The 11,309-nt window shown below is 43.9% G+C and overlaps 1 protein-coding gene across 1 annotated transcript; it reads left to right on the forward strand.

Annotated features, from left to right (window-relative positions):
- Nucleotides 1-563: 563 nt before the first annotated feature.
- Nucleotides 564-9,238, forward strand: LOC113031192 (insulin receptor substrate 1-B). The gene is made up of 3 exons (XM_026183151.2): nucleotides 564-1,302; nucleotides 2,832-5,972; nucleotides 7,995-9,238. Exons 1-3 carry the CDS (start codon nucleotides 954-956, stop codon nucleotides 8,000-8,002), a joined length of 3,498 nt encoding a protein of 1,165 aa, XP_026038936.1. The 5' UTR covers nucleotides 564-953; the 3' UTR covers nucleotides 8,003-9,238.
- Nucleotides 9,239-11,309: the final 2,071 nt, after the last annotated feature.

An 11,309-nucleotide genomic window follows, 5' to 3' on the forward strand; every position in this document is an offset into this window, starting at 1 on the left:
ACAAATCCCTTTGCTTACAAGGGTCATATTAGATCATAAGATCCTTACCATCTTTATTATGGTACTACTGCAAAGCCAACGGCACAGTTTGTGTAAAAGCAGCCCAGAGAGGAAAAAATAATAATCTTAGCAAGGCACTGGGAGTAGGCTCTTCTCTCTTAAATTTAACCAATTGAACAAAAGTGAATCTGAATTTAAAATCAGCAAAGCTACATTAGTTTCTTACAGAGAAATGTAACAGTGATGTGTTACATTTCACTGTGTTACTGTATTACCACCAAAACTGTGGGGGAGTAAAGGTTAGACCAATTGTAATGCACAGCAAAGTTACTGAAAATCACTAAATGTGATGCTGGATGAGGCAACACAGCTCTAATGTTCAACATTTGGAAACAGTGTACAAACCCAAGACTTACTAAAAATGCTGGCCACACATATCGTTTTACCATATCATTTCAAGAGAAGTGATAAAAATGCGCGAATGGATAAGCGGCTTCGGTTGTAGCCTCCCTTCAATTCCTAAGGCTTTTATTTCGAAAGTCTTTACCGGGGATGTCGTTATTATCCTGCCTAATCTGACAGTGGCGAATACAGAGTGATATGGGCAACCTCAGACAGGTGGAGGAGACGTCCTTAAGCAGCTGAACCGCACCGTGGTTGGACTTGGGGACTGGGCTGGGCTGCGGGACGAGCGGCGGTGGACGCTGTGCACGCTCGGTGCGCGGATCCTCCTGCGGCTGCTGGATTCACAATATGATACCAAACCCAAAACATGCGTTGGCTTGGCTGATTCTCCCCATCCTGCGCCTCCTCACACATGCTGGACACTTAAACGTGAACGCGGGGAGGACGAGGGATAGTAGTTGCGATGGATAAATGAGGAATACGCATGGACATTATTTTTCCCCCTGAGAATAATTGTTTATAATAACCATCGCTCGCCTGTTTTGGCAATGGAGAACCAAGCAGCCGAGCCGCAGAACTATGAAGATGTACAGAAAAGCGGGTATCTCCGCAAGCATAAATCAATGCACCGGCGATTTTTCGTGCTGAGGGCGGCCTCGGAGCATGGTCCCGCTCGACTTGAGTACTACGAGAACGAGAAGAAATTCCGCAGTAAATCACCTGTGCCCAAAAAAGTCCTGAACCTGGAGACTTGCTTCAACATAAACAAGCGGGCAGATTCCAAGAACAAGCACATGATAGTGCTTTATACCCGCAGCGAGAGCTTTGCCATCGCTGCAGACAGCGAGGAGGTCCAAAATGAGTGGTACCAAGCAATGCTGGACCTCCAGGGCAACTGTAAGATATGAAAAGTGTGATGTGATTTCTTCTGTCTGTTTCTGCATCAGGCCTATCCTGCCGTAGGCTATTTGTTCTCCATACACTATTTTGGCTCGGCCATCCGGGTGTCTCTCTGCATATCACCGGCTCGAATTATTTGAATATTTTCTTTGATTTTTTTTTTTTTTTTTTTTTTTTAGGTTTGTAGGTTTTTGTGTTTTAATTGTACCCATATAGTATGAGCAATGCAGTTTGGAGGGTGATGTATTTTAACCAAGAGGCAGGTGGATCCTATTGAACGGGTTAGACCGACACGCTATGGGCGGCATGTGCTGTGTGTTTGTGCAGCACAATCTCAATAAGCAGTGCTTTAATACAGTCACAACCTGCGGATTATTATCCGTCAGCAAAAACATAATTTGATGCGTTAAACAGCATCCGCCTGTAAGAACACGAGATGATCGCTTCTTGTGACCAAAATGCAGTCCGTTTTCATACGACGGTGTGCTTCTGCATGGCGCAGTGGGCATATAGCAACCATCCAAGGGATGCATCATATAGTAGCAGCCTATCGCGGTGCACTCCGCTGGAGCCCGTGTTTTTGTTTTTCTGCACAGCTCCGACTGCTATTCGCCTAACCTACATTTGCGTTGCGCGGTGCTGCTGCTGGTAGGGAGGAGATGGCATCGTTAGTGCGCTCTGCGCTGGAAATTGTGTTTCTGTTGGTTATCCTCGTGTTTACGTTGTTATCCTTATGCCGGAGCTGAGCACCACCACCACCACCCACCCTGCCTGTTCTCCCTTTGCATTTCAGTTATTTGAGACTGATGGGCTTGCCCAGCTCTAATATGTGGTTGTGGAACCCTTAACAGACACACATTAGAGCACAGAAGACCCCCATTTTGTTCAGAGTATGGCTCAGGCACAGTCACAATAAAACAATGTCTGTTTATTTTAATTTTAATGTGCAGCTGATCGTAATTAGGCGAGAGTCTTGCAAAAAAAACAAACAAACAAAAAACAGAGAGAGATAGATTGAAGCACATTAATATATTATGTCTTATAATAATTTCTGTGGAGTTCATTGCTAATATTTTCTCTTTCTCTGGTGGATTGTAGCAAACCAGCAGACTGTTTGTTGTTTACTGAAAATAACACTGATTGTGAGAGGGGGGCTGGGGCGGGAGGGGGGATTCTGCAATTTGTTACTTGATTGGCACTGAGCAGAATTACAATGTCTTGTATCACAGTTGAGCATGATGCTTTTTAGTGGATGCTTTCTATAGCTTTTAAGGCTTAATTAATTATGAGCTGTAGCTTAAAAGTGATGGTGATGAATTGGCTGCAGCACAGCTGTTTGGCAGTATTCTTGCATATGGCAATTTACTTACGATAGAGTAACAAAGCATTACTTATTACTGTCATTTTGGCTTTCGTTAGTATTTCAGCAGGCTATGTTTGAATTAAACCCCTCTTTTTTTCTTGTATGTATGTGTGTAATCATTAAATCCCCTAATTGTTTTATTTATTCTTTACTATTTTTCTAGGTAAAACCCCTGAAGACTATGGAAGCAGTGGAGAGTGTAGCTCTCCATCTCCTGTTCCAACCTTCAAGGAAGTGTGGCAGGTCAAGGTTTGGCCTAAAGGTCTTGGACATGCCAGGAATTTAGTAGGCATCTACCGGCTGTGCCTAACTGACAAGACAGTCAACTTTGTCAAGCTCAACTCTGATGTGGCCTCTGTAGTGTTGCAGCTGATGAATGTCCGAAGATGTGGTCATTCAGAGAATTTTTTCTTCATTGAGGTGGGGCGCTCAGCTATTACTGGCCCCGGAGAGTTTTGGATGCAGGTGGATGACTCCGTGGTGGCTCAGAACATGCACGAGACCCTGCTGGAGGCCATGAAGGCCCTTAGTGAGGAGTTCCGTCAGCGCAGTAAATCTCAGTCTGTGGGAACATCATGTGGAGGTGGTACTGCTTCAAATCCCATCAGTGTCCCGAGCCGTCGTCATCACCCAAATCTGCCACCGAGCCAGGTGGGCTTCTCGAGACGGGCACGCACGGAGACCCCCGGAACAGGAGGCAGCAGCACGAGCACATCACCTACATCGCGCCACGGGTTTCCAAGGGCGCGAACAGCCAGCATCGGAGCCAGGTCGGAGGAGAGTGGAGCAAGTGCCAAAGGGACGTGGGCCAGCTCCAGCCCAAGTCTCAATGGATCCTGCTCAACTACCCCAACTCTGAGACCCAAGCCCACCCGGGCCCCAACCCCTGCTAAGATTACCCTCAGCCTTGCACGTTACACACCTAACCCTGCTCCTTCCCCTGCGCCGAGTCTGTCCTCCAGCTCTGGTCATGGCTCAGAGTGTGGACTAGTGGGGGCAGCGGTGGGAGGCATGACGATCTGCTCCTACCCTCGTGTATCACAAAGAGTTTCTGTTTCAGGTTCACCGAGCGACTATGGATCCTCAGATGAGTACGGCTCCAGTCCCGGCGAGCACTCTCTGCTCCTACCAAGCCTGTCAGGACATCACGTACATGGAGAAGGCTCCTCTAGCTATATCGTCATGGGACAGCGAGAGAGTCTGCTTGGTTCCCATCATCGCTCCAAAGGCAGACGGATACTGCGGCGTTCATCCAGTCGTGAATCAGAGGCAGAACGCAGACTGCTCAGTAAGAGGGCTTCCCTGCCTGTGGCGTCCCACGAGCGGCTGACTCCACATAGAAAAGATGAAGATGATGAGGACGACAAAGAATACGCCATCATGTCGCAGAGCGCTAACACACAGCGAGCTGATTTGCACCATGATTCAGGCAGACTGAGAGTTGGGGGTGGGCAACTTGTAGGGGAGAATAGGAAGAGGTCTGACAAAAGCGGGGAAGAAGTGGACAGAGGCGCAGCTGTGGATAGTGGCTATATGTCAATGTTGCCTGGAGTGACATCTCCTCCTGTTTCACTTTCTCTCTCAATAGGTATTTCTGACTCCGGTACTAAACCCGGGGCAGATGACGAATACATGGCCATGACCCCCAACAACAGCGTGTCCCCCCCTCAGCATATCCGCCAGCCCAGTTCAGAGGGCTACATGGTCATGTCTCCCAATAGCAGCAGCTCCACAGACCTGCATGGACTAGGCATGTGGGATAGCAGGGGCAACATGGAGAGCCGGGCTGCCAGTGACTACATGAACATCTCACCTGTCAGCAGCCGCTCTGCTTGCAGCACACCGCCTTCCCATCCTGAACAGCACCAACTTCAACCAAAAATGTTCAACTCCTACTTCTCACTGCCACGAGCTTATCAACACACTCTCTATACTCGCTTTGAGGATGACTTGAACAAAGGAGAAGGAAAAAAAGATGGCAGTGGGCACGATAGTGCTGGACGGGGAGGAGGAGTTGGATATAGCAAGAGAAACAAAATTGCAATGGGCGCTGCTGGAAGCTGCCAACTTTCCATGTCTTCCTCTTCTTTCTCCTCTAGCTCTGCCAGTAGTGAAAGCCTCGAAGACAAGTCCATATCAGCGGGGAGAGGGTTAAGTTTATTAAGAACCGGAGCAGAATACAAGAGTGCAGGAACAAGCACGAAAGATGAGCGTCACCACCAAAAACGTGCATCGAGCAGTAAGAGTCCAAAGCAACAAAGGCGGGGTCGTCCCCTCAGCGTGTCTTCAGACATTACTAAAGCAAACACGCTGCCCAGGGTTAAAGAGAATCTACCGCCATCAGTGTCTCAGAATGTTGGTGAGTATGTCAGTATTGTCTTCAAGGAAGACAGTAAATATGGCGAAGGACGATGTGCAGGTTCCGAACGTCCTGTGATCCATGGAACGCTGCGACCCGTCAATCAACCGCTCCTCTGCCATGATAATCCTGCTAACCTTCCCCGCAGCTTCTCTGCACCATTGTCCACCTCTGCTGAGTACGTCAGCATGGATTTAGGGAAATCCTCAACACCAGTGACTCATGTTAGATCCACATTCAGCACCCAACAGGGCCCACCAGCTGTTTCCCCCAAGGCCCGACACGAGCACGGCACGTTCTCTCCTCTGGCCGCAGAGGGCAACGTGGGCTACAGAACAAAAATAAAGACAGCAGCAGCGCTGACAGAAGTCCCGCCTCCATTTACGGAGAGCAAAGCCTCAGATCCCAGCACTTCAGCACGACCTGCCATCCACTCTGGTCAACCCTTACCTGTGGAGCAGGAGACAGGTTTGGGCTTTTCCCCAGTCAAGTCCTTCCAGTCTCCGGAGCGGAGCAGCAGACTGGTCCGAGGTGACCAGCAGGGACGCCTAAGCCACTGCCCAGAGACATTTAATTCACCTCCCTCACTACCACGCCACGCATCCTCTTCTACCTCCCTCTTCCCAGAGGGCAGCCAGGCAGTGGGCCATCGGCATGGTTTGGACTGCTCACTGTGGGAGAGCGGGCAGGCTGCTAGTATGTCTGCCACACCTCCACCTCAAGCCTCCACCTCATCTGGAGAACAAGGCCTTAATTATATTGACCTTGACTTGGCCATTAAGGAGAGCCCTCAAGCTGGAGTGGAGCACACCGCTTCTGCCTACAACATGGGAGGATGCGCTATGGGTAGCAGTGCTGGCTCCAGCCTCAACAGTTACGCCAGTATTGATTTCTATAAATCAGAAGAATTGAGAGCACACCAGAACAGTAGAAAAGATGGTCAAGGTAAGTACTACAAAGCCAGTTCATGTTGAATTATTTACTACTTGTAGAGTGATAAGTTATGATTAGATCTTTAGTGTTAAGAAAATTAAATATATATTCTGCAGATACATTTATAATTCTTTTTATATCATGGCTGGAGATTTCTGTTTTGTCAGTTTTGGCCTCAAGGCTAAACGACTACGTGTGTTTGACACTGCAGTTGTTTCCTTCAATTTAGAGAATAATTCAAATCTGGAAATGATTTTTGATGTGATTTCTGAAAATATCTACTTACTGTCAATCAAATAGTTAAAAACAATCCCGATCATTTAAGCAAAAAAGGCCAAAACTGTATCTCTATTAAGACAATAAATATCGTAACATCAGAATAATATAATCCATTTATGAAAAGATTAGATCAGCCCTAATCTTTGATGTTTAATGAGAGCAAGAAGAATATGTTATTGTTTTTAAATAGGCAAAAACACAAGTTAAAATATGATTCTTGATCATATTTGTCTAGCGAAAACTTTTTCATGTGAGTGCATAATCCACAGACAGAGCTCATGTCTGGGTCTTAGTCACTCTTTCTCCTTTCATCTTTTACTGATGTGTACCTTGGCTTCAAGCTGGTGGGCAGCGCCATATTTCCAGTCTGTGGGTTGTCTGTAGAGTCTCTTATTATCGCAAGTGGGTGTTCAGAGAGCAGAGCCAATTGATTTGTCTGCTGGTAATGAGCCATTTCACATAAATGGAGGTAGAGGGGACAGAACGCAAGCAAGGTGTTTATATTTATGTGTGGGTGTCCTGTTGGCTGTTGCATTTCACATGGCAGCTTCGAGGTTTCCCTCACATTGCTCAGATGACAGTTATTAAACGCTTAGTGACTGAATATGATTTTTGCATGCGCATGTCAAGAACTAAACCGTTAAAGACTGCATGTGAAAAATAAAAAATAAATAAAAAGGTTAATATTAATATTTGTGAGAGGAACAATCACATGCGCGCATTTTATTTATTCAGATAAAGAGCATTTATCCAATGCTATGAAAATGTCTGAACATGTAGCATGTGATCGTTATAAACTGGCAGCCAGTTTGGTTTTCCATTTAAAGGCATGTAAGGAAATTAAACCTCAATTAACCATCAGTTAAAACAATATTGAGTAATAATTAAAACACATGGGCTCTAATCCTAACTGTATGAAAGCTATAGTATGGCAAGCGCACACGGTCTATATAATACACTGTATTCACCTAAAGATTTTAAGAAATTAAGCAAAAGCTGGTCTTCATCAGCTGAATGGTGAAACAGAAATCTAGTGCACAAAGCTGCAAGCATACCTGGGTAGAGACGGCCAGAGTGTTGAGGCGGCAGACAGACATTTGACACTAATGATGCACGGGGCAAGTGGTTAGACTGACTCATAGCTTTTCAAACCGCACTTTCATTTATTTGCGCTCCTTTCCGAGCTTATCTTGATTAAGTATTTGCGGCTGCGCCGCGAGATTATTCTTTAATGAATTTATTTCACGGGATCCTTTTCTGTAGGTCACAAGCGATAAACCCAAGATGTTTGCTTGTCGGTGCCGCTGACTTCATTTTCCTGACAGGATCAGAGTCAGGGCAGTGACTTCTTGTTGCTCAGGTGGATCATAAAGGGAAGAAACATATGAAAATGCCTGGAGCTGATAAAGCTTGACACAGAGACACATAATATTGACATCTGCAACAGCGTGCATGAAACCAATCAGAAAATCCTTTTAGAAAGATATCTAGGGTCATGTGATATTTACCCAACCAGCCATCAGGAGCTCTAGATTAAACAAAAGCAATATGCTTTGGTGAATAGATCACCTAGCATGAGCTGCCTTTCTTTCTCTAACATTTTCTGTGTGGAGACTTAAATCTAATTTACTTTGATTATTCCGTAAATTGTGGTGAGTATATATACTTTAAAAATAAAGCACAATAAGGAGCAATAAAAAGAAAGCTGTGGTATACGATTGAAGCTCACGCCTATCTTTGATTCTTTCCTCCCAGACTGTTGATCTCCATCTTCGTCTTGGATCTCAGAGTGACAGTCCGTCAGGGGACGGGTGGCAGCCCGATCTGTTGCCACAACAGAACTGTACACTGGAGTCTGAACACTGAAACCCTGGAAAACTCATCCCCATCCCGTCTGCTGTTTTCTGTCAACCAAACGTGTGCCAAACACACCACACACACAGACACACACATACACACACACATATACACAACACACAGTCACAGGGTAAAGAAAAAGTTTCGTTTTTTTTTAACCTTGTTTTTAATAATAAAAAAACCAACATCTGATTATCATTTAACTTCATATAGATAAAGGATGACAGTTAGGTGTGTAATGGTGTGAGCTCACAGGTGGCCATTATGACATTCATGGACAGCCTGTTTTTCTTTTTGCCTACTTGATCTATATTATCATGTTACTAACGCTCGTATTTCAAAAACACTTTCAGGGAATCTCAAAAAATGTCCTTATTTGCTTTTAATTGATGTTTGAGCCAGTCTATTGGAATCTTGTGTCTCAAGATTTCAAGTGGCAGCTGCTATAATGAAGCAATCTCAGCTGAGTTTTAATGAGTGTTAATTATTGGATCCTGTGGTTTTTGCCTTTGTATTACTATTTATGCTACACCATCCTTTGTCCATGTAAGTTAAAGGATCATCAAACTGAGAAGGAAAACGCAGTTTGGCAGAGGGCTCATACACGTACACACCCTGCCACTGTAAATGTATTTGATTTATCATACACAGTTGCAAAAAAAAAAGACTTTACACTTATTGATCGCTGGTTTTGTGCTACCGAAGGACTTCAAAATGTGCTTCTTTCTGGGGTGGTGGATGGAATTGGCAACGGATTTGCGCTATAGAGATGAAAACACAGTTTCCTGTCAGTTTTTTGCAGACAATAGGGAAGTGGTTGTGTGAAAATCCCACATAGCTTATGCAATCTTTGTGAAATGCATTAGAGTGTAAAGTCTGTGTTTTTTCACACAGAATTCAGCTTTATCCCCAAAGCTCCACATGTGCACTCACACAGGATATATGTTTATGTAGCCGCATAAACTTAACATGTCCCATCATGCCATGTGGTTCGTTTTCAAAATGTAGCCATTGTTAAAGCCTAGTGAAAGCTCCTCTGTGGTATTTTGGGATATTTAATGGATTTACTTATACACTATGTGGTGTTCAGGGTTTGATAGGAAACTCATGATGCCCTTCATCGTTATTCCCAAACCTAAGTGACAGTTTAATAACCTTCAGTAGCTGCAGCTGGCATAAGAAAAGTAATTTCACTAGACTCATATATGCTGTATTTGTTTTACAGCATAAATCCAGCAGAAGAAGTCACATGAAAGCCTTCGCTGTCATACAGGCATTTTATGAAAGTGATTGATGTCACAATTATACAGAAAAAAACTTACATAGATGCTCAAAAATCAATTCATTAACCATGAATGAGCGAAACACTTGATTAAAATGACCAGATTGACCTAATATTCTTGCTTGTCTGCTTTGGCATAGAAGAAAAAATGTCAGACTTAATTTAAAAACAACAGATATACCAAATTTTGTCCAAATTATGAATAGTCCATTCTAGCTCTTCTTTATGTTTGACTGAGAAGAATCGCTACGTAAGCAGTTATTACACATGAACTGAGCACACGCGACAGCTTTCTAATGAATCTGAGCGCTCAAGTTATCCCCCAATTCCACTTGATAACCGTACATTGGCTGAGACTGACACATGACTGTCAAATTACACGATTCCAATGCCACACAGCCAGTTGAAAATAGTAAGTTAAATCAAAATGTAAGCCATCTTTGTAATTAGTGTATAAAAGAAAACAAAATCAGTAAATATCTTAGGAAAAGAATCAATTTTGGAGTCCCTAACAGTCCCTTCATGTTTTTATGAGGACAGATCATACACAATATTACAAGGCTGTGTGAATAAAAAAACAAAGAATGCAATGATTTGCAATTCTCATAAACCCAAATTTTAACTCACATTAGAATATAGGAAAACAAATATCAAGTGTTCAAATGGAGAAAAGGTACAATTTTAATTAAAATAGCAGCTCATTTCCAAATGAGCTAATGTTTTTCATGAAATAGTAAAAAATCTGATATATTTTCTAAGCCTTACTGTGAATAAAATTTGGGTTTATGAGCTTTACAATTTGTTGAATCCTATTTTTATTTACATTATGCATTTTGAACAATTGTGTAGCACAAAATCATTGGAAACATCAAAGTGTAAACACTTTTTGCAACTGAGCTGTTATAACTGTATATTATACTATAGTGTATACTATAGTATAGAATAACAGAAACTATAGTACGTGCTGTACTTTTTCTCATTTGCATAACAGTTAACACAATTCTTATATAAAGTAACACATTACAATGGTATACAAAATATACAGTATACATATATTGATTAATACTATTTAGCCTAGATATATATATATATATATATATATATATATATATATATATATATGTGTGTATATATATATTGCCTGGTGCCTGGTGTGATAGACCCCAGCCTCTATGGATCTTGTGCTCAGAGCTTGTTCTTGTGCTGCCATGATTAGTGCCTCTGTGCTGTCTTTCAGTCCAGCTTTGTCCAGCCACTGGTAGGATTTCTGGATATCAGCCACCTCCTCTATCTGCCGGTGGTACATACCGTGCAGGGGCCTGTCCTTCCATGATGGTTCCTCGTCTCCCTCCTCTTTCTTGGGTTTCTGCTGCCTGAGGTATTCACTGAGCACTCGGTCAGTTGGGGCCATCTTCCCAATGTATTCTTGGATGTTCGTTGTCTCATCCTGGACTGTGGTGCTGACACTCACCAGTCCCCGGCCCCCTTCCTTCCGCTTAGCGTACAGCCTCAGGGTGCTGGACTTGGGGTGAAACCCTCCATGCATGGTAAGGAGCTTTCTTGTCTTTATGTCAGTGGCTTCTATCTCCTCCTTTGGCCAGCCTATTACCCCAGCAGGGTACCTGATCACGGGCAGGGCGTAGGTGTTGATGGCCCGGATCTTGTTCTTACCATTCAGCTGACTCCTCAGGACTTGCCTGACCCTCTGCAGGTACTTGGTGGTTGCAGCCTTTCTAGCGGCCTCTTCATGGTTCCCATTTGCCTGCGGGATCCCCAAGTACTTGTAACTGTCCTCTATGTCTGCAATGTTGCCTTCTGGTAGTTCAATCCCCTCAGTTCTGACTACCTTCCCTCTCTTTGTTACCATCCGACTACACTTCTCCAGTCCAAACGACATTCCAATGTCATTGCTGTATAGCCTGGTAGTGTGG

The sequence above is a fragment of the Astatotilapia calliptera genome, chromosome 10, assembly GCF_964374335.1.
Source record: "Astatotilapia calliptera chromosome 10, fAstCal68.1, whole genome shotgun sequence".
Lineage (NCBI taxonomy): Eukaryota > Metazoa > Chordata > Actinopteri > Cichliformes > Cichlidae > Astatotilapia > Astatotilapia calliptera.